At 43.0% G+C, this 26166-nt stretch overlaps 2 protein-coding genes across 3 annotated transcripts in view; both read left to right on the forward strand.

Annotated features, from left to right (window-relative positions):
* Window positions 1-4909, forward strand: part of LOC130103361 (uncharacterized) — a 20663-nt gene extending 15754 nt beyond the window's left edge. The window contains exons 9-10 of the mRNA XM_056269609.1: window positions 2941-3100; window positions 4462-4909. Of these exons, the coding sequence (XP_056125584.1) occupies window positions 2941-3100; window positions 4462-4607 (306 nt within the window). The 3' untranslated portion in view covers window positions 4608-4909. The remainder of the gene's footprint in view (window positions 1-2940; window positions 3101-4461) is intronic.
* A 2360-nt stretch (window positions 4910-7269) lies between these two features.
* On the forward strand, window positions 7270-26015 carry si:dkeyp-68b7.5 (zinc finger protein 34). Of its 2 annotated transcripts, XM_056269600.1 has the most exons (5): window positions 7271-7715; window positions 17034-17134; window positions 17212-17281; window positions 17403-17486; window positions 17588-18477. In XM_056269600.1, exons 1-5 carry the CDS (start codon window positions 7481-7483, stop codon window positions 18100-18102), a joined length of 1005 nt encoding a protein of 334 aa, XP_056125575.1. In that variant the 5' UTR covers window positions 7271-7480; the 3' UTR covers window positions 18103-18477. The 2 variants fall into 2 exon arrangements, with proteins under 2 accessions (XP_056125574.1, XP_056125575.1); XM_056269599.1 differs by lacking the exons at window positions 17034-17134; window positions 17212-17281; window positions 17403-17486; window positions 17588-18477 and adding an exon at window positions 24910-26015 and having other exon boundaries at window positions 7270-7715.
* The last annotated feature ends 151 nt before the right edge of the window (window positions 26016-26166 follow it).

Below are 26166 nucleotides of genomic sequence, written 5' to 3' on the forward strand. Positions count from 1 at the left end.
AGAAGCAAGACGCAACTGATAAATGACTAGCGTGTCACGGGAAACCCTTAGCCTAGCTGTTAAGAGGACCCGATATCACAGCGGACATTCAAACAGATTTTATATTATGAATATAGTCTGACCTGAAGGAAGATGCTATATCTGCTGTAAATGCAGGAACACTCGCTCACTCGATCTCTCACAATACTCACTCTACAAGCTTCAATGAACAACATCACTGAGAATATGATATAGCCTATGTCTGCGTTGCTAAGAGTGGTTGCTAGGGCTGTTGTGTAGCGATACATAGAGCCGCTGGGTGAAGCGGCCATAGTGTTATATAAAGCACAGCTATTGACCAATCAGAATCAAGGACTGGAACTTACCGTTTTATAAATGCTGTTATCATGTTGTTCCAAACTTATAAGACTTTGAAGCACAAATTAAGATATTTGTAATGAAATCTGAGAGATTTCTGTCCATCCATTAAAAGTCTATTCGCTGCTTCTAAAAATTCATTAAGAGGCTGTACAGTAAATATATGATCGAGCGGTTTAATCCAAGTCTTCTGAAGAGACCTCTTTATGAACATCCTATTACGCTCACTTAAAGGTTCATACATTTTAGAATACGTTTACATAATTTAATAATTAAAAAACTCATGTTTTTTCTACTTAAGTTCCATCGTTGCGGCACCTGTTTTCATCCTCTGTCTGAACACTCGGTTTTAGAGTCGGTTTCTTTAAAACCCGCCTTCTGAAAAGTGTGGCCTACTCTGATTGGCCGGCCCCAGTGTGTTGTGATTGGTCTACCGCTTAGAGCGTGTGGAAAACGTAACGTTGATCTACTATTTAAGCTTATTATTATTATTCGTAGCAAAAATTTTAAGTAGTTTCTTCTCTTAGAGCTTTAAAGCTACAACCACCAAACTCAGACTGTTCACACTCAGTCGCTGTATCTTTTCTAACTGATCCAACTTACGATTTTTGTTAAACGGACGATCAAACCTATGAAAAGTTCCAGCCTTTCAATAAGGGGGTGAAAACTTAAACTTAAAAAGACTTAATATAGTATTTAATTTTAAGCTGTCGATCACTAGCAAAGCTTAACGACTATCCTAGGACAACATGTTAAAACATGCAAGCAACATGTTAATTCATGTTAAAATATGCTAATCATGCTAATTCACGTTAGCAACATGCTAACAAAATGCTAAAACATGCTAGCAACATTCTAATTCATGTTAAAATGTGTTAAAACATGTTATTAACATGCTTATTAAATGTTATCAATGTGTTAAAACCGGTTAATTCATACTAGCAAAATGCTAATTCATGCTAACAAAGTGCTAATGTTATTAATGTGTTAAAACATGTTAGCAAAAAATGTTAATTCATGCTAGCAATATCTTTCTCTTTCCTTTTCACTAAATTTAAAGCTTTCAAACTTGCATACGTCTTTGTCAAGCCAACATTACTTTCTAGTTATTTATTCTTTAGTGTAATTTGCCAAAATATCAGTGTCACTTAGAAAATCCTGTTTGAGTGTTTTGGTTAAATGGCATTTAACCCTCTGGGGTCCTTCATTTCAGGGTCACACTCAGGGTCTTCGGGACCAAATGGTCCGGAAGGGTTTGATTCATATTTATTAAAAGAAAATCATATATATATTTTTTTACTTGTTTTTTATAAAAAAAATTCTTTTATTTTTTGGTGTTTTGAGAAAATTTTATGATTTATAATTAATATTTATGCAATAATTATGACCCGTTTTTTCCCATTGAATATAAAATAATTTTTTTATAAATATGTATTTTTTTTTTTTTAAATTTTAAAGCTGTATTTCATTTTAGAGTCAAGCCTAGGCCTCATGAAAACAATTTTTGAAATGAGATGGATGCCATCTGCTGGACACACTGAGCATTTTTATCACGCAATAGCACATTTTTACCACTAGTGGATTTACAGCTCTCTGTAGAAAGGGTTCAGAATTCTTGTGAGTTTTGCACATCTTTGACAATTTTTTTCAGGTTGTTGATTTTAAAATATAATAACAGATTCTCAAAGACTATTTTTGTCTTGTTTTTTGTTTGTTTGGTTTAAATGGTAATTTGAAGTGCCAGTTTTACTTTATAATACAGATTATTATAAATATATAATACAGTGTGTGTGTGTGTGTGTGTGTGTGTGTGTGTGTGTCTGTTTTGCACTCTTGATGTTTTAGAGATTCACCCCTTCACTGTTGAGTCCTTTTTTCTGCATCCTGGCTGATTTGTAGATTGTATGCAAAAAAAAAAAACTCTGACAATTTCCCATTCATTTCCTATGGGGGTCATTTTTGACCAAAGAGCAGAAGTGTGACGACCACTTAGCATGCTTGGATCATGACCTCAATATTTTTTGTTTGTTCACATACCTAATACCATAAAAGTCACCTAGTTTCGTAACATTCCGATGAAGCTGTGATTTTTTAAAAATTCAAAACATATTTATGTAATCTGAATTTATTAGTGTGTTTGTGTATAAAAGTGTGTGTGTGTGTGTGTGTGTGGATGTGTCTGTTTTGCACTCTTGATGTTTTATAGATTCACCCCTTCACTGTTGTGTGCTTTTTTTCTGGATCGTGGCTGATTTGTTGATTGTACGCACAAAACAACTCTGTATTGTCACATTTTTGCCAATTTCCCATTCATTTCCTATGGCCGGTCCATTTGGACCCGAAGACCCTGAGTGTGACCATTTTTTTTTACAACCACTTAGACTATTCAAATCCTGTCCCCAATTTTTTTGGGTGTTCATATACCAAGTACCAACAAAGTCACCAAATTTCGGACCATTCCGATGAAGCTATGATTTTACACATATTTTTATTTAAATTCTTCGGGTCCATTTGGTCCGAAGAACCCCAGAGGGTTAAACCATGTGTTTTCGGCACAATAAGAGGTGTTTTAAAAACATGCAGGTGGATGAGCTGGGATTGCTGGGCGGAGTGGACGTGAAGGACACGGTGTGGCGAATAATGAAGCAGGCCATCAAAAATGACTTGGCCAAAACTGTGAACTGGAGAGGTGTGAACGGGAAAACATCTTTCCAAAGTTTAGAGTTTAAAAACGTTGTGATTGGTAAGTGCTTTCAAGGTAAATCTTCTTCCAGGTGTTGTGGCACCAGTGGCGTCTCTATTTATAACGGTGCGCTTCCAGTGTTTAAAGGTGGAGTTCACTTCAGAATTCATATTTCCTGATAGTTTACTCGCTCTCACGTCATCCAAGATGTTCATGTGTTTCTTTCTTCAGTGGAAAAGAAATGAAGGTTTTTGAGGAACACACTCCAGGGTTTCTCCATATAGTGACTTCAATGGGGTCCAACGGGTCGAAGGTCCAGATGTGAGTTTCAGTGCAGCTTCAAAGTCTCGACACGATCCAGCCGAGGACTAAGAGTCTGATCTAGACAAACCAGCCGACATTTATAACAAAATACACATTTATATACTTTATACCACTAATGCTCGTCTTGCTCGAGCTGTGATGCGACACACATTACGTCATCAGGGTGAAAGGTCAAGCGTGACGTAGGCGTAAGAACAGACCCAGTGTTTACAGAGCGAACGTGCAAAGACTGAGTCAAACGCCATTTACAAAAATAAATAAATAAAAAGTAAAACAAGGATGTCGGATTTTGAAGTTGGAGTTTCTCGCTCTATCCTACATTTCAGAACCGGAACACGCGTGACCTTTCACCCTGATCACGTAATGTGTGTCGCATCACAGCTCGAGCAAGACCAGCATTAGTGGTATAAAGTATATAAATGTGTATTTTGTTATAAATGTCGGCTGGTTTGTCTAGATCAGACTCTTATTCCTCGGCTGGATCGTGTCGAGACTTTGAAGCTGCACTGAAACTCACATCTGGACCTTCGACCCGTTGGACCCCATTGAAGTCACTATATGGAGAAACCCTGGAGTGTGTTCCTCAAAAACCTTCATTTCTTTTCCACTGAAGAAAGAAACACATGAACATCTTGGATGACGTGAGGGAGAGTAAACTATCAGGAGATTTTAATTCTGAAGTGAACTCCTCCTTTAACTTTAACAGTCTCATACTAACAGACTGAGAAATACTTTTATAACTCCTATATAATAATTGTGTTTAGACTGTTTGAGTATTCTGAATATCACAATTTATTTTAATGCTGCTATTAGTATTCTTTCAACTATTCTTGTAATTAGTTTTTTATTAGTTCAGCACGAGTAGTTCTGTCTCGATTTGACGTGTCTTGACTATATTCTATTTCTATTTATTCTTTTTATATATCATTGGATTAATTCATTGAAATTTGTTGTTCTTTGTCATTTTAATGATTGTCGGAATTGTTGTTTTTATATGCTGCAAACTGGATTGCGTCACAGAGAATTTTGTTGTGACTGTTGACAATGACAATAAAGAAGTCTGAGAACTGTGTGTGTGTGTGTGTGTGTGTGTGTAGAGGCTGTGAGGAGAAACCCCACGTGTGCGCAGATAACGGAGCTGGAGGTGGAGAAGGCCATCATTCGCTGGTTTCATCTGGCCGGCGACCGCGAGGGTGGACGGAAGAAGAGAACGCCGCTGCAAGACGTCGGTGTCGAGAACTGAGGAAAAACATGCGTTTATCAGTATCTTTACAATTGTATTGTTTTGCTTTTAATTTTGCCTGTACATATTTGCACATCCGTCGATATATATTTTATATTTCATTAGTCTTTTATACTCATTTACCCTATGCAATGTAACGTTACATATTCAAGTGCATCTTTATAGTTTGAAATATTTATTGCATGTTTTTTATTTGTGTGCCTATTTATTTGTTGCCTTCGTTTTATTGTCTTATTGTACATCCAAACTCTATGGAAGCTTGTTTCTGCCACAGAATTAAACATTTTAAAAGATATATGTGACTTTATCTTACAATTGCAAGTACATATCGCAATTCTGAAAAATAGAGAATTGCGAGATATAAAGTCAGAATTGCGAGATATAAAGTCAGAATTGCGTGATATAAAGTCAGAATTGCGTGATATAAAGTCAGAATTGAGAGATATAAAGTCAGAATTGCGTGATATTAAGTCAGAATTGCGTGATATAAAGTCAGAATTGCGTGATATTAAGTCAGAATTGCGAGATATTAAGTCAGAATTGGGAGATATTAAGTCAGAATTGCGTGATATAAAGTCAGAATTGCGTGATATAAAGTCAGAATTGCGTGATATAAAGTCAGAATTGAGAGATATAAAGTCAGAATTGCGTGATATAAAGTCAGAATTGCGTGATATTAAGTCAGAATTGCGTGATATTAAGTCAGAATTGCGTGATATTAAGTCAGAATTGCGAGATATAAAGTCAGAATTGCGTGATATAAAGTCAGAATTGCGTGATATAAAGTCAGAATTGCGTGATATAAAGTCAGAATTGAGAGATATAAAGTCAGAATTGCGAGATATAAAGTCAGAATTGCGTGATATAAAGTCAGAATTGCGTGATATAGTCAGAATTGCGAGATATAAAGTCAGAATTGCGTGATATAAAGTCAGAATTGCGAGATATAAAGTCAGAATTGAGAGATATAAAGTCAGAATTGCGAGATATAAAGTCAGAATTGCGTGATATAGTCAGAATTGCGAGATATAAAGTCAGAATTGCGAGATATAAAGTCAGAATTGCGAGATATAAAGTCAGAATTGCGAGATATTAAGTCAGAATTGCCAGATATAAAGTCAGAATTGCGTGATATAAAGTCAGAATTGCGTGATATAAAGTCAGAATTGTGAGATATTAAGTCAGAATTGCGAGATATTAAGTCAGAATTGCGTGATATAAAGTCAGAATTGCGAGATATAAAGTCAGAATTGCGTGATATAAAGTCAGAATTGCGAGATATAAAGTCAGAATTGCGTGATATAAAGTCAGAATTGCGAGATATAAAGTCAGAATTGCAAGATATAAAGTCAGAATTGCGTGATATAAAGTCAGAATTGCGAGATATAAAGTCAGAATTGCGAGATATAAAGTCAGAATTGCGTGATATAAAGTCAGAATTGCGTGATATAAAGTCAGAATTGCGAGATATAAAGTCAGAATTGAGAGATATAAAGTCAGAATTGAGAGATATAAAGTCAGAATTGTGTGATACAAAGTCAGAATTGCGAGATATATTCTTGCAATTCTGACTTTTCCTCAGAATTGCGAGTGTTTTCACACAATTATGAGATTAAAAGTCGCAATTACCTTTTTGATTTTTTATTCTGTGGTGGAAACAAGCTTCCATAAAACTCTTTACACTTTGCATCTCCACATCTAGAAGTATAATTTTATTTTTCATTTGTCACTTATTTACCACATTTGTTCATTAGTTTGTCATCTGTGCAACTTTATACACTACAACTTTTAAATTTACATTTTATTATATATTCTACTGTTACTATTTATTATAGTTTTATCTTATGTTCATCTGACACATTTTAACATCGTGTTTTATTTGTGCTATACCTGGGTAAGGTTTCAGCATTTTTGTCTGCATTAATAAAACCGATTATACTTTGCATTTTCTTAGTTTCTGTAGTTTTTCTCCACCACCTTCTTCAGTTATATTTTACAATATATTAATATTATATAGCAGTTGCAGTTCTGGCACTTTTTTGGGCCAGCTGCGGCTGATTCCGTTATTCGTTTTCAAATAGGAAATTAAATGGCCAAAAATATGCAGAACACCAGCTTTTTATTTTTTTGGGTACATACAATTTTTTTTTACCCATTACCGGGTTTCTCAGAAGCGGCCGTCGTCATAGTTGGTTAAAGTTAAACTTCTATAGCGGTGAATGAGAGACTACATAAAATGTGTGTGTTCCAATTTGCTCATTCAGATAGCAAAAGAAAAACTCACAAGTGTTTTCACAACTTTAAAAATGAGAAAAAAATAGAGAGAGATTGATAACGGCAGTTCGGAGGGAGAAATTATTACCGTCGCTCCCTCACATCAGCGTTAACTAGTTTTTTTGTAATTCGAAGCAAAGGTAATATAATACATAATACAAAGTATAGTGTTATAATAAATGTACATTGTACATTTAAAAAAAATGAAAATATAAAAAAACAGTTGCAGGATTTGCGATGCTGATGACAGTTAAAACGCGTCATCACAGTCTGTGAAATGGGACCTTTTTTCCCGTTTGCGAGATTTAAATCGAAAGATTCCCTGATGATTTATAACGGCGCTTCTACACTAGGATTTACGGTAGTGAAAAGACAGGGCGAAATCTACTGGTCTTTTAAACGGTGACGTCACTCCACCAGGAAAACGGTCAACTGTTTTGTGAGATTTGTGTAAACACTATTGATACATGCTCGACTGTCCGCATCCTCGAACCCAGCGTGCGGCTGAAAGAAAGAAAAAACACCAGATTGGACGCGAGGCTCTTTTGAAAACACTTTACAAACAATAGCCTTGTATTGTTCGCCATTAAGCGGCTCTAATGTCTGCGTCGGCTGATATCCACGCGACGCTCGCGTCGATCCTCGAGCGCTTCGCCAAATGCGCGCTGCTGGAGATGAGTCGCGCGGTGGAGCAGGAGATGACGCGCCGGAAGATGGAGGTCGAGACGCTGATGCTCAAACTGCAGTTTACCGAGAGCGAACTGCGATCAGCCCGAAAGAACCAGTCGAACCTGCGCTCAGTGGGAACACAAGTGAACACCAGCGGACAGAGAGGTACTTCAGTCACACATGGCACTGTTTAAACTCGACATGATGCGGGACTCATCCCTGCCTTCTCCTCCTTTCACTCTTTAATCATAATGTATTCTTCCGCTGAAACGCCTTCCTTTAACCGGTGACGTATGCAAGGCCTCGCGGCTGTTGAGCCAGTAGCTAGAGACCTAAGTTTTGACTCCGCCCCTTCAACCTGTCATTTTCATGATTTATCACAGCTTTTGTCAAATCAACTTTGATAGTTAATGTGGTTCAGATAACGTAGTATTTTGATTTTCTATTTATTAAACCAATCTCCCTCATTGTATTAACTTAAATTTTTTATTTAAATGAATTTTGAGGCCCTGTCCACACGGACACGGGTATTTTTAAAACCGTGACTTTATTTTACGCGGTTCGGCCGTTCGTCCACACAAAAACGCACTGAAGCCGAACATTTTTGAAAACCCCTGCCAGGGTGAGGATTTTCAGAAACGCCGGTTACAGTGTTGTCGTGTAGACAGTGAAACCGGGGTTTTTGCCTTGCGACGTCAGAGTGTGCGCCGTTATCTGCTGTGTTTGACATGAGATTTGCGCTTCTGATTGGCCAACGTGGCTTTAGGGTTAAGGTTTATATCGCCGCCTGCTGGCGTGGCATGCTCTTGACCGCGCTTGATTGCGTGTTTTTACGTTTTCATGTAGACGGAGACCGAGCATGTGTGGACGGGATTTTTTTTTTAAACGCTGTAGGAAAAACTCCGGTTATAAAAATAGCCTTGTCCGTGTGGACATGGCCTAAGGCAACCAGGTTAACTTACTTTTTTAAATTAAACCAACAACATTTTTTACAGTGCACATCACTAGCAAGCAGAGATAATGAAAAGATGCGTTTCGGGTGTTTTCCTCTAAAGACCCTGTTCCCCATTCCCCAAATCCCCTAATCCCCTAATCCCCTGTTTACGAGCCCGTTGGCTTGAGTTCTTGCACTTTGAAGAAGGAGGAATAACGTAGAATTCACGCGTGTGTTCGAGGCATTTCACCCATGAATGCTTCCAGAATTGAACGCAGCACGAAATGGGTTTCGCTAAAGTTCTGCCTTTGACAGAAACAGACGTTCTGTCAGTTTACACCGTTCGTGCGCCACCAACTTCGAAGACGTTACTACCATAACAAAAAGTGCCCGGAAAAAAATCCAGCTACCAAAAAAAAATTAAGTTATGAAAATGTTCTTTCTGAATGCTCTCAAAAGTCCAGGTTTTTAAAACCATCAAGGTTTAAAACAATCAGGTCAACGTGTGATCTCTGAGCTGCTGTGAGTGAGTGGAGGCAGGGCTAATTTACATATAGAACATGTATACTAAATGAGGCAAGGGTGTAGAGTTCCACCAGTTTTTCAAAACCGTTTTTTATTGGTTATGCGAACGTTAAAGGACCGTTCCATTTTATAATTTTGCTAACATTGGAACATTACTTTTGAGTGTTCTCTGATCATTCTGAAATTAGTTGTAAAATTTAAAAAATGTTAGATGATTATCCAACTAAAATAAAATAAAAACGTTTCAGTAACAATGTATTTAATGCATTTATGTTAATGTTTTGAGAACATTCTTGAAGACCAATTAACTTTAAACAAACGTTCTGTTAACGTTACTGGAATAACTTTTTTATAACTTTAAAGTCCCCCTGTGGTCAATCATTGTATCCTTTAAAACTCATCTATGATAAAGTTATACCTGCATTCAGATCTGCCTCTATTCTGGTCTATAACATCCACTTTTCATCATCTAATTTTCACATTCTCATTCCATATGCTTTGATTCAGTATTATGTTACAATACCGAAGTAAAATGGGTTGCAAATTCTAAATCATTTTAACTTTAAGTATTAATGCTTATTACCCTTGCAAAAACACATCATACAACATATAAACATAGGTATCAGATGGCTGTGTACTGTTGTTAATACCACTTATAGGGATATTTTATACAAAATGATCATTCTTCTATCATGTACTCGCCCTCATGTCGTTCCAAACCTGTATTTCTTTAATGCAGCATGAATAATAAACACGCGGATGTGTGTGAACGGGAGTAATTTTGAAAACCTTTTTTATCTGTACAGAGGAAAAAACTTTTGTTGTGAAAAAAAAACTTTTGCCGGGTCGATGAGGCTTTCGCAGTGGGGAGTCTAGTTGACACAATTCCTGCTGACACTTCAGGGATGCGTTGTGGTCGCGTCTAGGCGCAGGTCCTCCATCTGATCTGGATACGGCCCGGATCCGGCTGACTACGTCATGCGTTGTGGTCATGTCTAGGCGCAGGTCCACCATCTGATCTAGATATGGCCCGGATCCGGCTGACTACGTCATGCGTTGTGGTCATGTCTAGGCGCAGGTCCTCCATCTGATCTGGATACGGCCCAGATCCGGCTGACTACGTCATGCGTTGTGGTCGTGTCTAGGCGCAGGTCCACCATCTGATCTGGATACGGCCCAGATCCGGCTGACTACGTCATGCGTTGTGGTCGTGTCTAGGCGCAGGTCCTCCATCTGATCTAGATATGGCCCGGATCCGGCTGACTACGTCATGCGTTGTGGTCATGTCTAGGCGCAGGTCCTCCATCTGATCTGGATACGGCCCGGATCCGGCTGACTACGTCATGCGTTGTGGTCGTGTCTAGGCGCAGGTCCACCATCTGATCTAGATATGGCCCGGATCCGGCTGACTACGTCATGCGTTGTGGTCATATCTAGGCGCAGGTCCACCATCTGATCTAGATATGGCCCGGATCCGGCTGACTACGTCATGCTCTGTGGTCGTGTCTAGGCGCAGGTCCTCCATCTGATCTGGATACGGCCCGGATCCGGCTGACTACATCATGTGTTGTGGTCGTGTCTAGGCGCAGGTCCTCCATCTGATCTAGATATGGCCCGGATCCGGCTGACTACATCATGTGTTGTGGTCGTGTCTAGGCGCAGGTCCTCCATCTGATCTACATATGGCCCGGATCCGGCTGACTACATCATGCATTGTGGTCGTGTCTAGGCGCAGGTCCTCCATCTGATCTGGATACGGCCCGGATCCGGCTGACTACGTCATGCGCTGTGGTCGTGTCTAGGCGCAGGTCCTCCATCTGATCTAGATATGGCCCGGATCCGGCTGACTACATCATGCATTGTGGTCGTGTCTAGGCGCAGGTCCTCCATCTGATCTGAATACGGCCCGGATCTGGCTGACTACGTCATGCGCTGTGGTCGTGTCTAGGCACAGGTCCTCCATCTGATCTAGATATGGCCCGGATCCGGCTGACTACATCATGCATTGTGGTCGTGTCTAGGCACAGGTCCTCCATCTGATCTAGATGTGGCCCGGATCCGGCTGACTACATCATGCATTGTGGTCGTGTCTAGGCGCAGGTCTTCCATCTGATCTAGATATGGCCCGGATCCGGCTGACTACATCATGCATTGTGGTCGTGTCTAGGCACAGGTCCTCCATCTGATCTGGATACGGCCCGGATCCGGCTGACTACGTCATGCGCTGTGGTCGTGTCTAGGCGCAGGTCCTCCATCTGATCTAGATATGGCCCGGATCCGGCTGACTACATCATGCATTGTGGTCGTGTCTAGGCGCAGGTCCTCCATCTGATCTAGATATGGCCCGGATCCGGCTGACTACATCATGCATTGTGGTCGTGTCTAGGCGCAGGTCTTCCATCTGATCTAGATACGGCCCAGATCCGGCTGACTACATCATGCATTGTGGTCGTGTCTAGGCGCAGGTCTTCCATCTGATCTAGATACGGCCCAGATCCGGCTGACTACATCATGCATTGTGGTCGTGTCTAGGTGCAGGTCCTCCATCTGATCTGGATACGGCCCAGATCCGGCTGATTACATCATGCATTGTGGTCGTGTCTAGGTGCAGGTCCTCCATCTGATCTGGATACGGCCCAGATCCGGCTGACTACATCATGCATTGTGGTCGTGTCTAGGTGCAGGTCCTCCATCTGATCTGGATACGGCCCAGATCCGGCTGACTACATCATGCATTGTGGTCGTGTCTAGGTGCAGGTCCTCCATCTGATCTGGATACGGCCCAGATCCGGCTGATTACATCATGCATTGTGGTCGTGTCTAGGTGCAGGTCCTCCATCTGATCTGGATACGGCCCAGATCCGGCTGACTACATCATGCATTGTGGTCGTGTCTAGGTGCAGGTCCTCCATCTGATCTGGATACGGCCCAGATCCGGCTGACTACGTCATGCATTGTGGTCGTGTCTAGGCGCAGGTCTTCCATCTGATCTAGATACGGCCCAGATCCGGCTGACTACATCATGCATTGTGGTCGTGTCTAGGTGCAGGTCCTCCATCTGATCTGGATACGGCCCAGATCCGGCTGATTACATCATGCATTGTGGTCGTGTCTAGGTGCAGGTCCTCCATCTGATCTGGATACGGCCCAGATCCGGCTGACTACATCATGCATTGTGGTCGTGTCTAGGTGCAGGTCCTCCATCTGATCTGGATACGGCCCAGATCCGGCTGATTACATCATGCATTGTGGTCGTGTCTAGGTGCAGGTCCTCCATCTGATCTGGATACGGCCCAGATCCAGCTGATTACATCATGCATTGTGGTCGTGTCTAGGCGCAGGTCATCCATCTGATCTGGATATGGCCCAGATCCGGCTGATTACATCATGCATTGTGGTCGTGTCTAGGCGCAGATCCTCCATCTGACCTGGATACGGTCCGGATCCGGCTGACTACATCATGCGTTGTGGTCGTGTCTAGGTGCAGGTCCTCCATCTGATCTGGATACGGCCCAGATCCGGCTGACTACATCATGCATTGTGGTCGTGTCTAGGTGCAGGTCCTCCATCTGATCTGGATACGGCCCAGATCCGGCTGATTACATCATGCATTGTGGTCGTGTCTAGGTGCAGGTCCTCCATCTGATCTGGATACGGCCCAGATCCGGCTGACTACATCATGCATTGTGGTCGTGTCTAGGTGCAGGTCCTCCATCTGATCTGGATACGGCCCAGATCCGGCTGATTACATCATGCATTGTGGTCGTGTCTAGGTGCAGGTCCTCCATCTGATCTGGATACGGCCCAGATCCAGCTGATTACATCATGCATTGTGGTCGTGTCTAGGCGCAGGTCATCCATCTGATCTGGATATGGCCCAGATCCGGCTGATTACATCATGCATTGTGGTCGTGTCTAGGCGCAGATCCTCCATCTGACCTGGATATGGCCCAGATCCGGCTGACTACATCATGCATTGTGGTCGTGTCTAGGCGCAGGTCCTCCATCCGATCTGGATACGGTCCGGATCCGGCTGACTACATCATGCGTTGTGGTCGTGTCTAGGCGCAAGTCCTCCATCCGATCTTGATACGGTCCGGATCCAGCCGACTACATCATGCATTGTGGTCGTGTCTAGTCACAGGTCCTCCATCCGATCTGGATACGGCCCAGATCCAGCTGACTACATCATGCGTTGTGGTCGTGTCTAGGCGCAGGTCCTCCATCCGATCTTGATACGGTCCGGATCCAGCCGACTACATCATGCATTGTGGTCGTGTCTAGTCACAGGTCCTCCATCCGATCTGGATACGGTCCGGATCCAGCCGACTACATCATGCATTGTGGTCGTGTCTAGTCACAGGTCCTCCAGCCGATCTGGATACGGTCCGGATCCAGCCGACTACATCATGCATTGTGGTCGTGTCTAGGCACAGGTCCTCCATCCAATCTGGATACGGTCCGGATCCGGCTGACTACATCATGCGTTGTGGTCGTGTCTAGGCACAGGTCCTCCATCCGATCTGGATACGGTCCGGATCCGGCTGACTACATCATGCGTTGTGGTCGTGTCTAGGCGCAGGTCCTCCATCCGATCTTGATACGGTCCGGATCCAGCCGACTACATCATGCATTGTGGTCGTGTCTAGTCACAGGTCCTCCATCCGATCTGGATACGGTCCGGATCCAGCCGACTACATCATGCATTGTGGTCGTGTCTAGTCACAGGTCCTCCATCCGATCTGGATACGGTCCGGATCCAGCTGACTACATCATGCATTGTGGTCGTGTCTAGTCACAGGTCCTCCATCCGATCTGGATACGGTCCGGATCCAGCCGACTACATCATGCATTGTGGTCGTGTCTAGTCACAGGTCCTCCAGCCGATCTGGATACGGTCCGGATCCAGCCGACTACATCATGCATTGTGGTCGTGTCTAGTCACAGGTCCTCCATCCGATCTGGAGACGGTCCGGATCCAGCTGACCACATCATGCATTGTGGTCGTGTCTAGTCACAGGTCCTCCATCCGATCTGGATACGGTCCGGATCCAGCTGACTACATCATGCATTGTGGTCGTGTCTAGTCACAGGTCCTCCATCCGATCTGGATACGGTCCGGATCCAGCCGACTACATCATGCATTGTGGTCGTGTCTAGTCACAGGTCCTCCATCCGATCTGGATACGGTCCGGATCCAGCTGACTACATCATGTGTTGTGGTCGTGTCTAGGCACAGGTCCTCCATCCGATCTGGATACGGCCCAGATCCAGCCGACTACATCATGCATTGTGGTCGTGTCTAGTCACAGGTCCTCCATCTGATCTGGATACGGTCCGGATCCAGCCGACTACATCGTGCATTGTGGTCGTGTCTAGTCACAGGTCCTCCATCCGATCTGGATACGGTCCGGATCCAGCTGACTACATCATGCGTTGTGGTCGTGTCTAGTCACAGGTCCTCCATCCGATCTGGATACGGTCCGGATCCAGCCGACTGCATCATGCATTGTGGTCGTGTCTAGTCACAGGTCCTCCATCCGATCTGGATACGGTCCGGATCCAGCTGACTACATCATGCGTTGTGGTCGTGTCTAGGCACAGGTCCTCCATCCGATCTGGATACGGCCCAGATCCAGCCGACTACATCATGCATTGTGGTCGTGTCTAGTCACAGGTCCTCCATCCGATCTGGATACGGTCCGGATCCAGCTGTCTACATCATGCGTTGTGGTCGTGTCTAGTCACAGGTCCTCCATCCGATCTGGATACGGTCTGGATCCAGCCGACTACATCATGCGTTGTGGTCGTGTCTAGGCACAGGTCCTCCATCCGATCTGGATACGGTCCGGATCCAGCTTACTACATCATGCGTTGTGGTCGTGTCTAGGCACAGGTCCTCCATCCGATCTGGATACGGCCCGGATCCGGCTGACTACATCATGCGTTGTGGTCGTGTCTAGGTGCAGGTCCTCCATTCGATCTTGATACGGCCCGGATCCGGCTGACTACATCATGCGTTGTGATCGTGTCTAGATGCCATTCTTCTTATGATGAAACGAGTACATCAGGTGTTATGGGAAGTTTTCCCGGTTCTGGCTGACCTAGTTTATGCAGCCTAACAATCATGTAACTGATTTGAATAATATAAATTTATAATGTTCTATGTGCTAGGTTAAAGAGATTTTTTTTTAGTCTAGATTTAAACTGACAGTGTGTCTGCTTCCCGAACAATACTAGGAAGACTATTCCAAAGTTTACGTGTTAAATAGGAAAAGGATCAACTGCCTGCTGTTGATTTTGATAATCTAGGTATTATCAACTGGACAGAATTTTGAGATCGCAATAGACGTGAAGGACTATAATGCGTTTAGAGCTCGCTCACGTACTGAGGAGCTAAACCATTTAGTGCTTTGTAAGTAATCGGTAATATTTTAATATGTATACAATGTTTAATAGGGAGCCAATGCAGTGTTGACAGAACCGGGCTAATATGGTCATACTTCCTGGTTCTAGTGAGAACTCGAGCTGCTGCATTTTGGACCAGCTGGAGTTTGTTTATTAAGCATGCAGGGCAACCACCCAGTAGAGCATTACAGTAATCCAGCCTTGAGGTCATGAACGCATGACCTAACTGTTCCGCATTTGTCATTGAGAGCATATGTCGTAATTTAGATATATTTTTAAGATGGAGGAATGCGGTTTTACAGATGGTAGAAACGTGGCTTTCAAATGAAAGATTGGTATCAAAGAGCACATCCTTGTTTCCTAACTGAGGACGAAGACTTGACAGAGCAGCCATCAATTGTTAGACAGTATTCTAGGTTAGTACGTGAGGAAGTTTTTTGTCCAATAATTAGAATCTCTGTTTTTTCAGAATTAAGTTGTAGGAAATGACCAGTCATCCAATTTTGTATATCAGCTATGCATTCTGTTAATTTTGTGAATTGGTAAGTTTTGCCGGGGCGCAAAGAAATATAGAGCTGAGTATCATCGGCATAACAGTGAAAACTAAAGCCATGCTTCCTAATGATATCTCCCAAGGGTAGCATGTACAGAGTGTGTGTGTGTGTGTGTGTGTGTGTGTGTGTGTGTGTGTGTGTTTGTGTGTGTAGCATGTACAGAGTGAACAGCAGCGGTCCTAGTACTGAGCCTTGTGGTACGCCATACTGAACTTGTGATCGATAAGACATCTCTTCATTTACTGCTACAAACTGGTAACGGTCAGATAAGGATGATTTAAACCATGCCAATGCAATTCCACTAATGCCATTATAATTTTCGAGTCTATTTAAAAGAATGTTGTGGTTAATAGTATCAAATGCAGCACTAAGATCGAGTAACACTAATAGAGAGATACAACCACGATCGGATGATAAGAGAAAATAATTTGTGACTAATGAGAGCCGTCTCAGTACATGATAAGATGAATGCATGATAATAAATCCTGACTGGAAATCCTTGCATATACCATTTCTTTCTAAAAAGGAACATAGTTGTGAGGATAATTCGATTTCTAGTATCTGTGACAGAAAGGGTAGATTTGAGATCGGCCTTTAATTGACTAAAAAGTTGTGTTTTTTTAATAAGAGGTTTAATAATAGCCAGCTTTTTATTTTTCGGTAGGTATCCTAAAGTCAAAGATTAATTAATGATATCAAGAAGAGGATTTATGAACTCTAGAAGCATCTCTTTCAGTAGCTTAGTCGGTATAGGGTCCAATGGATTTGGAATGACATGAGGGTGAATAAATGAGTGCAGTAAGAGATTTCTGAGAAACACTGTTAAAAGAGGATCCGACCGAGCGCCACAACACACTTGTAGCCAGTCAGCAATAAGGGGCGTGTCCACTTATGATGGGGGAGGTGATTGTGACTTTGGGGGGGGAGCAATCAAGAGGAGTAGAGGCGTTTGTTTTGGTGGTTTTAAACATCAACAGCATTTCTCAGAAATTGCTTACTGCACCTTTAACAATGCATGTATATGTCGCGTTTCATCCTTTTTCAAAAAACATTTCTCACCAGAGGTAAACCTCAACTGCGTAAAGATAAATGAAAATCATGACGGAGAATCACAGACGGAGACACACACGGACGTTTCTTCAGCCCAGACGTTCACACTGAACGTAAGGATCTTCATTATTAGATTCTTCTTCAGTATACGTCATAGAGTAACCTGATTCTTTGTCGTTCTAAACTGCAGGAAGACGGAATCAAACCAATTCAGATCAAAGAGGAACACATGGAGGACGAACAGTGGGACAGTGGACCGAGTAAAACACACTAAGAATTATGATAGTGCTTTTCTGTTTTATATCAGATGCCAAAATATGATATTCTTCTATACATTCTCAATCATTTTATGCTTATTTGGTTGATTGATTTCATCTCTAGTTTCTCCTGCTCTTTCCCCGTTGGGTCCAGAGGTGGAAGACCAGGATAGTTTCGGCACGGGAACAACAGGACCAGCTAGAGTTGGTCAGAGATCACTTCATATCAGGACTAGTTCAACTAACCAATCTTTAGAATTATGGGCCTCTCTGAATTATGAACTCTGTTCTTTGTTGGTCAATCTGTAGGTAGTGATTTTATCTTAACGAGTAAAATGAAGCCCGGTGGAATGTGGAATTCACCGGTGTCCCAGGAATATCCAGCGAACTCCGGAGCCGTGAGTTTGGACGCTTCTCTTCTGGAAACAGGTGAGCGATTCGCCACAGGTGTGTCTCCGAACCGCCGGCACGTGGACGAACCGTACAGAACCGCTGCCGCTAACCATGCGCTTCCATCAGCGTCAGATCACAGAGGAGACACAAACGCAGAGAGAAGCTCTCGCTGCCCTCAGTGCGGAAAGACCTTCACTACGCGCTTCTACCTGAAGATCCACCAAAGAATCCACACCGGAGAGAGACCGTACACCTGCCCTCAGTGTGGCAAAGGCTTTTACTGCAACTCTCACCTGATCTCACACCAGCGCTCACACACCGGAGAGAAACCGTACAGTTGTGAAGAATGCGGCAAGTCCTACTCGCATTTAAACTCGCTAAAACTGCACCAGCGCAGCCACACTGAAGAGGAGGCGTATGCGTATTGGTAGCATTCACAGTCACAGATCCATGCTGACAAGATTTTATGAAATGCCACATTATTTTAAATTTGACTTGTTTTGACATACTTTATAGAAGTTTTTTATGATAAATTAGTAATATTGCTTTAAGTTTGATATACTTTTTTTCAGTATTTGTTCAACAGATCACTTTAACATCTATTTTATAAACATCAACTGTCATATAAAATGCATTTCATTTATATACATGAATTACATTTTTCATTTTAAAGCCAGTAAAACTATGCTATATGTCTTCTATGTTGTTTTCTGCTACTTTGTGTGTGTGTGAATTATTTAAAATGGGAGCATTGATAAGATGCATTTTGCAAATGACAATAAAACCCATGACTTTCTGATGTAAAATCGTTGCTGTCATGTCTTTCTGGGCAATTTAGTTTACACTATGTATTGCATGAATATGTGTGTGTTTGTTTCTGTGTTGTTTGTTTGTTCTAGAGACTTCATGTGGATGCAGGAGTCAGATAATGTCACAGATCACAACAATAAGGGTCTCAAATAAGTGTTAGAGGAGAAAATAATTTAAATACATAAAATAACTTAAAGGGTTAGCTCACCCCCCTCCCCCAAAAAACAAAACATAAAAAACGTTTCATTAATTACTCACCCTCATGTCTTTCCAAAATTGTAAGACTTTTGTTCATCTTCGAAACACAAATGAAGATCTTTTTATGAAATCTGAGAGATATCTGTCCCTCCATTGACAGTCAACTCTACACAATTTTGGCGTTTCATAAATATAATTTTCTGAAGACACTTGATTGCTTTATATGATGAACAGATTGAATTTAGGCTGTTATTCACATATAAACACTGATCAGGGAACATAAATAGAAACTCAACCATACCTGCTGCGTAACACCAGAATGAACCTCATTGGTTCTTGAGAAGCTCAAACGTGCTGCGTAACACGAGAATGATCCTCATTGGTTCTTGCTGAGTAACACGAGAATGATCCTCATTGGTTCTTGCTGAAGCTCAAACGTGCTGAGTAACACGAGAATGAACCTCATTGGTTCTCGTCAAGTGATGAATGTTTATATTGTGAATAAAAGCCTAAATTCAATCATATGAAGTTATCAAGTCGTTTGGACTAAACCACTCAGTTCATAGGGATTAGGTTTATCTCTTTATAAACGTTTTGAAGCCTCAAAGTGATAGTTGCGTAGACTGTCAATGGAGGGACAGAAATCTCTCAGATTTCATAAAAAAAATCTTAATTTGTGTTTGAAGATGAACGAAAGTCTTACGGTTTTGAAAGACATGAGAGCGAGTAAATGATGCCAGAATTGTAATTTTTGGCTGAACTATCTCTTTAAGTCAACAGTTCCATTCTCGTGTTACGCAGCACGTTTGAGCTTCAGCGAGAACCAATGAGGTTCATTCTCGTGTTACGCAGCACGTTTGAGCTTCAGCGAGAACCAATGAGGTTCATTCTCGTGTTACGCAGCACGTTTGAGCTTCAGCGAGAACCAATGAGGTTCATTCTCGTGTTACGCAGCACGTTTGAGCTTCAGCAAGAACCAATGAGGATCATTCTCGTGTTACGCAGCACGTTTGAGCTTCTGCAAGAACCAATGAGGTTCATTCTCGTGTTACGCAGCACGTTTGAGCTTCAGCCAGAACCAATGAGGTTCATTCTCGTGTTACGCAGCACGTTTGAGCTTCAGCAAGAACCAATGAGGATCATTCTCGTGTTACGCAGCACGTTTGAGCTTCAGCAAGAACCAATGAGGATCATTCTCGTGTTACGCAGCACGTTTGAGCTTCAGCGAGAACCAATGAGGTTCATTCTCGTGTTACGCAGCACGTTTGAGCTTCAGCCAGAACCAATGAGGTTCATTCTCGTGTTACGCAGCACGTTTGAGCTTCAGCAAGAGCCAATGAGGTTCATTCTCGTGTTACGCAGCACGTTTGAGCTTCAGCCAGAACCAATGAGGTTCATTCTCGTGTTACGCAGCACGTTTGAGCTTCAGCAAGAGCCAATGAGGTTCATTCTCGTGTTACGCAGCACGTTTGAGCTTCAGCAAGAGCCAATGAGGTTCATTCTCGTGTTACGCAGCACGTTTGAGCTTCAGCAAGAGCCAATGAGGTTCATTCTCGTGTTACGCAGCACGTTTGAGCTTCAGCCAGAACCAATGAGGTTCATTCTCGTGTTACGCAGCACGTTTGAGCTTCAGCAAGAACCAATGAGGTTCATTCTCGTGTTACGCAGCACGTTTGAGCTTCAGCAAGAACCAATGAGGATCATTCTCGTGTTACGCAGCACGTTTGAGCTTCAGCAAGAACCAATGAGGTTCATTCTCGTGTTACGCAGCACGTTTGAGCTTCAGCAAGAACCAATGAGGTTCATTCTCGTGTTACGCAGCACGTTTGAGCTTCAGCAAGAACCAATGAGGTTCATTCTCGTGTTACGCAGCACGTTTGAGCTTCAGCAAGAACCAATGAGGTTCATTCTCGTGTTACGCAGCACGTTTGAGCTTCAGCGAGAACCAATGAGGTTCATTCTCGTGTTACGCAGCACGTTTGAGCTTCAGCAAGAACCAATGAGGTTCATTCTCGTGTTACGCAGCACGTTTGAGCTTCAGCGAGAACCAATGAGGATCATTCTCGTGTTACGCAGCACGTTTGAGCTTCAGCGAGAACCAATGAGGTTCATTCTCGTGTTACGCAGCACGTTTGAGCTTCAGCAAGAGCCAATGAGGATCATTCTCGTGTTACGCAGCACGTTTGAGCTTCTGCAAGAACCAATGAGGATCATTCTCGTGTTACGCAGCACGTTTGAGCTTCTGCAAGAGCCAATGAGGATCATTCTCGTGTTACGCAGCACGTTTGAGCTTCTGCAAGAACCAATGAGGATCATTCTCGTGTTACGCAGCACGTTTGAGCTTCAGCGAGAACCAATGAGGATCATTCTCGTGTTACGCAGCACGTTTGAGCTTCAGCGAGAACCAATGAGGTTCATTCTCGTGTTACGCAGCACGTTTGAGCTTCAGCAAGAGCCAATGAGGATCATTCTCGTGTTACGCAGCACGTTTGAGCTTCAGCAAGAACCAATGAGGATCATTCTCGTGTTACGCAGCACGTTTGAGCTTCAGCAAGAACCAATGAGGATCATTCTCGTGTTACGCAGCACGTTTGAGCTTCAGCAAGAACCAATGAGGTTCATTCTCGTGTTACGCAGCACGTTTGAGCTTCAGCAAGAACCAATGAGGTTCATTCTTGTGTTACGCAGCACGTTTGAGCTTCAGCAAGAACCAATGAGGTTCATTCTCGTGTTACGCAGCACGTTTGAGCTTCAGCAAGAACCAATGAGGTTCATTCTCGTGTTACGCAGCACGTTTGAGCTTCAGCAAGAACCAATGAGGATCATTCTCGTGTTACGCAGCACGTTTGAGCTTCAGCAAGAACCAATGAGGATCATTCTCGTGTTACGCAGCACGTTTGAGCTTCAGCAAGAACCAATGAGGATCATTCTCGTGTTACGCAGCACGTTTGAGCTTCAGCAAGAACCAATGAGGATCATTCTCGTGTTACGCAGCACGTTTGAGCTTCAGCAAGAACCAATGAGGATCATTCTCGTGTTACGCAGCACGTTTGAGCTTCAGCAAGAACCAATGAGGTTCATTCTCGTGTTACGCAGCACGTTTGAGCTTCAGCAAGAACCAATGAGGATCATTCTCGTGTTACGCAGCACGTTTGAGCTTCAGCAAGAACCAATGAGGATCATTCTCGTGTTACGCAGCACGTTTGAGCTTCAGCAAGAACCAATGAGGATCATTCTCGTGTTACGCAGCACGTTTGAGCTTCAGCAAGAACCAATGAGGTTCATTCTCGTGTTACGCAGCACGTTTGAGCTTCAGCAAGAACCAATGAGGTTCATTCTCGTGTTACGCAGCACGTTTGAGCTTCAGCAAGAACCAATGAGGTTCATTCTCGTGTTACGCAGCACGTTTGAGCTTCAGCAAGAACCAATGAGGTTCATTCTCGTGTTACGCAGCACGTTTGAGCTTCAGCAAGAACCAATGAGGTTCATTCTCATGTTACGCAGCACGTTTGAGCTTCAGCAAGAGCCAATGAGGTTCATTCTCGTGTTACGCAGCACGTTTGAGCTTCAGCAAGAGCCAATGAGGTTCATTCTCGTGTTACGCAGCACGTTTGAGCTTCAGCAAGAACCAATGAGGTTCATTCTCGTGTTACGCAGCACGTTTGAGCTTCTGCAAGAACCAATGAGGTTCATTCTCGTGTTACGCAGCACGTTTGAGCTTCAGCAAGAGCCAATGAGGATCATTCTCGTGTTACGCAGCACGTTTGAGCTTCAGCAAGAACCAATGAGGATCATTCTCGTGTTACGCAGCACGTTTGAGCTTCAGCAAGAACCAATGAGGATCATTCTTGTGTTACGCAGCACGTTTGAGCTTCAGCAAGAACCAATGAGGTTCATTCTCGTGTTACGCAGCACGTTTGAGCTTCAGCAAGAACCAATGAGGATCATTCTCGTGTTACGCAGCACGTTTGAGCTTCAGCAAGAACCAATGAGGTTCATTCTCGTGTTACGCAGCACGTTTGAGCTTCAGCAAGAACCAATGAGGATCATTCTCGTGTTACGCAGCACGTTTGAGCTTCAGCAAGAACCAATGAGGTTCATTCTCGTGTTACGCAGCACGTTTGAGCTTCAGCAAGAACCAATGAGGTTCATTCTCGTGTTACGCAGCACGTTTGAGCTTCAGCAAGAACCAATGAGGTTCATTCTCGTGTTACGCAGCACGTTTGAGCTTCAGCAAGAACCAATGAGGTTCATTCTCGTGTTACGCAGCACGTTTGAGCTTCAGCAAGAGCCAATGAGGATCATTCTCGTGTTACGCAGCACGTTTGAGCTTCAGCAAGAACCAATGAGGTTCATTCTCGTGTTACGCAGCACGTTTGAGCTTCAGCAAGAACCAATGAGGTTCATTCTCGTGTTACGCAGCACGTTTGAGCTTCAGCAAGAGCCAATGAGGATCATTCTCGTGTTACGCAGCACGTTTGAGCTTCAGCAAGAACCAATGAGGTTCATTCTCGTGTTACGCAGCACGTTTGAGCTTCAGCAAGAACCAATGAGGTTCATTCTCGTGTTACGCAGCACGTTTGAGCTTCAGCAAGAGCCAATGAGGATCATTCTCGTGTTACGCAGCACGTTTGAGCTTCAGCAAGAACCAATGAGGTTCATTCTCGTGTTACGCAGCACGTTTGAGCTTCAGCAAGAACCAATGAGGTTCATTCTCGTGTTACGCAGCACGTTTGAGCTTCAGCAAGAGCCAATGAGGATCATTCTCGTGTTACGCAGCACGTTTGAGCTTCAGCAAGAACCAATGAGGTTCATTCTTTTGTTACGCAGCACGTTTGAGCTTCAGCAAGAACCAATGAGGTTCATTCTTTTGTTACGCAGCACGTTTGAGCTTCAGCAAGAACCAATGAGGTTCATTCTTTTGTTACGCAGCACGTTTGAGCTTCAGCAAGAACCAATGAGGTTCATTCTCGTGTTACGCAGCACGTTTGAGCTTCAGCAAGAACCAATGAGGTTCATTCTTTTGTTACGCAGCACGTTTGAGCTTCAGCAAGAGCCAATGAGGTTCATTCTCGTGTTACGCAGCACGTTTGAGCTTCAGCAAGAACCAATGAGGTTCATTCTTTTGTTACGCAGCACGTTTGAGCTTCAGCAAGAACCAATGAGGTTCATTCTCGTGTTACGCAGCACGTTTGAGCTTCAGCAAGAGCCAATGAGGTTCATTCTCGTGTTACGCAGCACGTTTGAGCTTCAGCAAGAACCAATGAGGTTCATTCTTTTGTTACGCAGCACGTTTGAGCTTCAGCAAGAGCCAATGAGGTTCATTCTCGTGTTACGCAGCACGTTTGAGCTTCAGCAAGAACCAATGAGGTTCATTCTCGTGTTACGCAGCACGTTTGAGCTTCAGCAAGAACCAATGAGGTTCATTCTTGTGTTACGCAGCACGTTTGAGCTTCAGCAAGAACCAATGAGGTTCATTCTCGTGTTACGCAGCACGTTTGAGCTTCAGCAAGAACCAATGAGGTTCATTCTTGTGTTACGCAGCACGTTTGAGCTTCAGCAAGAACCAATGAGGTTCATTCTTGTGTTACGCAGCACGTTTGAGCTTCAGCAAGAACCAATGAGGTTCATTCTTGTGTTACGCAGCACGTTTGAGCTTCAGCTAGAGGTTTGTTCTCACGCTTCAAGCCCTTTCATTGTAGCTTCTCTTTATGTTCGCTGATCAATGTTTATATGTGATAAAAAGCCTAGTTTAAGTCTGTTCTTCATATAAAGCCATCGAGTCTCTTTAGAAAATTTGGACTAAACTGCTCAGTTCATATGGATTTGTTTTACGATTTCTTTATTAACTTTTCGAAGCGTCAAAATGGTAGTTCCGTAGACTGTCAAGGAGGGAAAGAAATCTCTCAGATTTCATTAAAAATATCCTAATTTTTGTTCCAAAGATGAATGAAAGTCTTACGGGTTTGGAACGACATGAGGGTGAGTAATCAATGACAGAATTTAAATTTTTCGATGAGCTATCCCTTTAATAATATCAAATAACATCATACAGTGTGTGTGTTTGTATATATATACATTATATTAAAAGTAAATGTATTAAATATTATCATGGTTCATTAGCCTAATGATTTGTAGCAGCTATGTAGATTTTACACCAAGAACAATTTTTTTTTGGAGAATTTAAATTAAAAATATCTTAAAGACTTATGACTTGTATTTCTCGACAGGTGTAACGGCTCATTCGCGGGAAGCTCAGACTGATCCTCGCAGCCAGGAAAAGATTGTTGTGAAGAATCTCTCAGAGGAGAGAGCTCACTTTTCACATGCGGCGGATGTGAATTCACAGCTTTTGAAACAAGAAGAGTCTGTAACGCCGCTGAAGGAACCCGAGGAAGAGGAGCTCAGCGGACTGGAGTTTGAGATGAAGATCGAACAGGTGGAAAAACTTGTGGATCAGACACTGAATCAAGTTCAGGCAAAGCAGAAGTGTAAAGAACAAAACCACTGCCATGACCGAAACACTCGCTTATGGTGTTCCGGGAAAGCGTTCGACCATCCAGAAAATCTTGTGGAGTTGGAACAACATTCCCAGAGTTTTACAGATCCATATGGGATGGAGGATCCGACGACCACGTCAACTCAGTCCGGTTTATTGGCTGTTCTGCAGAATGAGAGCTTTGGTGTTGCAGACATTGAGTATGACTTGAATCTTCAGGATTCCCATAGAAGCTCACCCAGCACGAGCGAGTCTGAATCGACGCCGTTCAACACACTCCCATCCTCACATTCAAGCTCGTGTTTGCCCAAAACGCTCCCACAGAGTCTGAATGCCGGCAAGCACACAGGACCCAAACCCTTCCGATGTGAGGAGTGTGGGAAAGGCTTCCCACAGAAGGGGCGGCTATTAACACACAAACTAGTGCACATGGACGAAAAACCCTTCAGATGTGAGGAGTGTGGCAAAAGCTTCACACAGAGGAAGCGTCTTTTAACACACAGACTAGTGCACACGGGTGAGAAACCCTTCTGCTGTCAGCTATGCGGTAAAACCTTCTCCAGACAGGACAACTGTCTCAGACACATGCGCTTGCACAGCGACAATAGTAGTAGTAGTGTTTATTTTTCCCCGTAGGGAAAGTAGTTTGAAGCAAGCTCACACAGACATTTAAAACAAATCACAGTTGGCATATACAAACAATAATTTAAAGCAAATAAATCTTATTTAGGATAAACAGACCAGCTGACCATCAATCAACACTGGGAGAAGAATTTAAAAATCGAATTGCTTGGGGGATAAAAGATAGTTTGGACCTGTTTTTCATGCATCGGGGAACACAGACTGCATTAAAAGACAGCAATTTATTTATAAAATACAACCTCTGTTGTGTCTTCTTACTTACATATTCAGTCAGTCCACACATCCCCATACAGAGATGATGAACGTGGACAGGACCACACACAAAGTTTTTCATATGCCTCAAAGT

The sequence above is a fragment of the Rhinichthys klamathensis genome, unplaced genomic scaffold (assembly GCF_029890125.1).
Source record: "Rhinichthys klamathensis goyatoka isolate OS25496 unplaced genomic scaffold, OSU_Roscu_1.1 h1tg000284l_1, whole genome shotgun sequence".
NCBI classification, from domain to species: domain Eukaryota; kingdom Metazoa; phylum Chordata; class Actinopteri; order Cypriniformes; family Leuciscidae; genus Rhinichthys; species Rhinichthys klamathensis.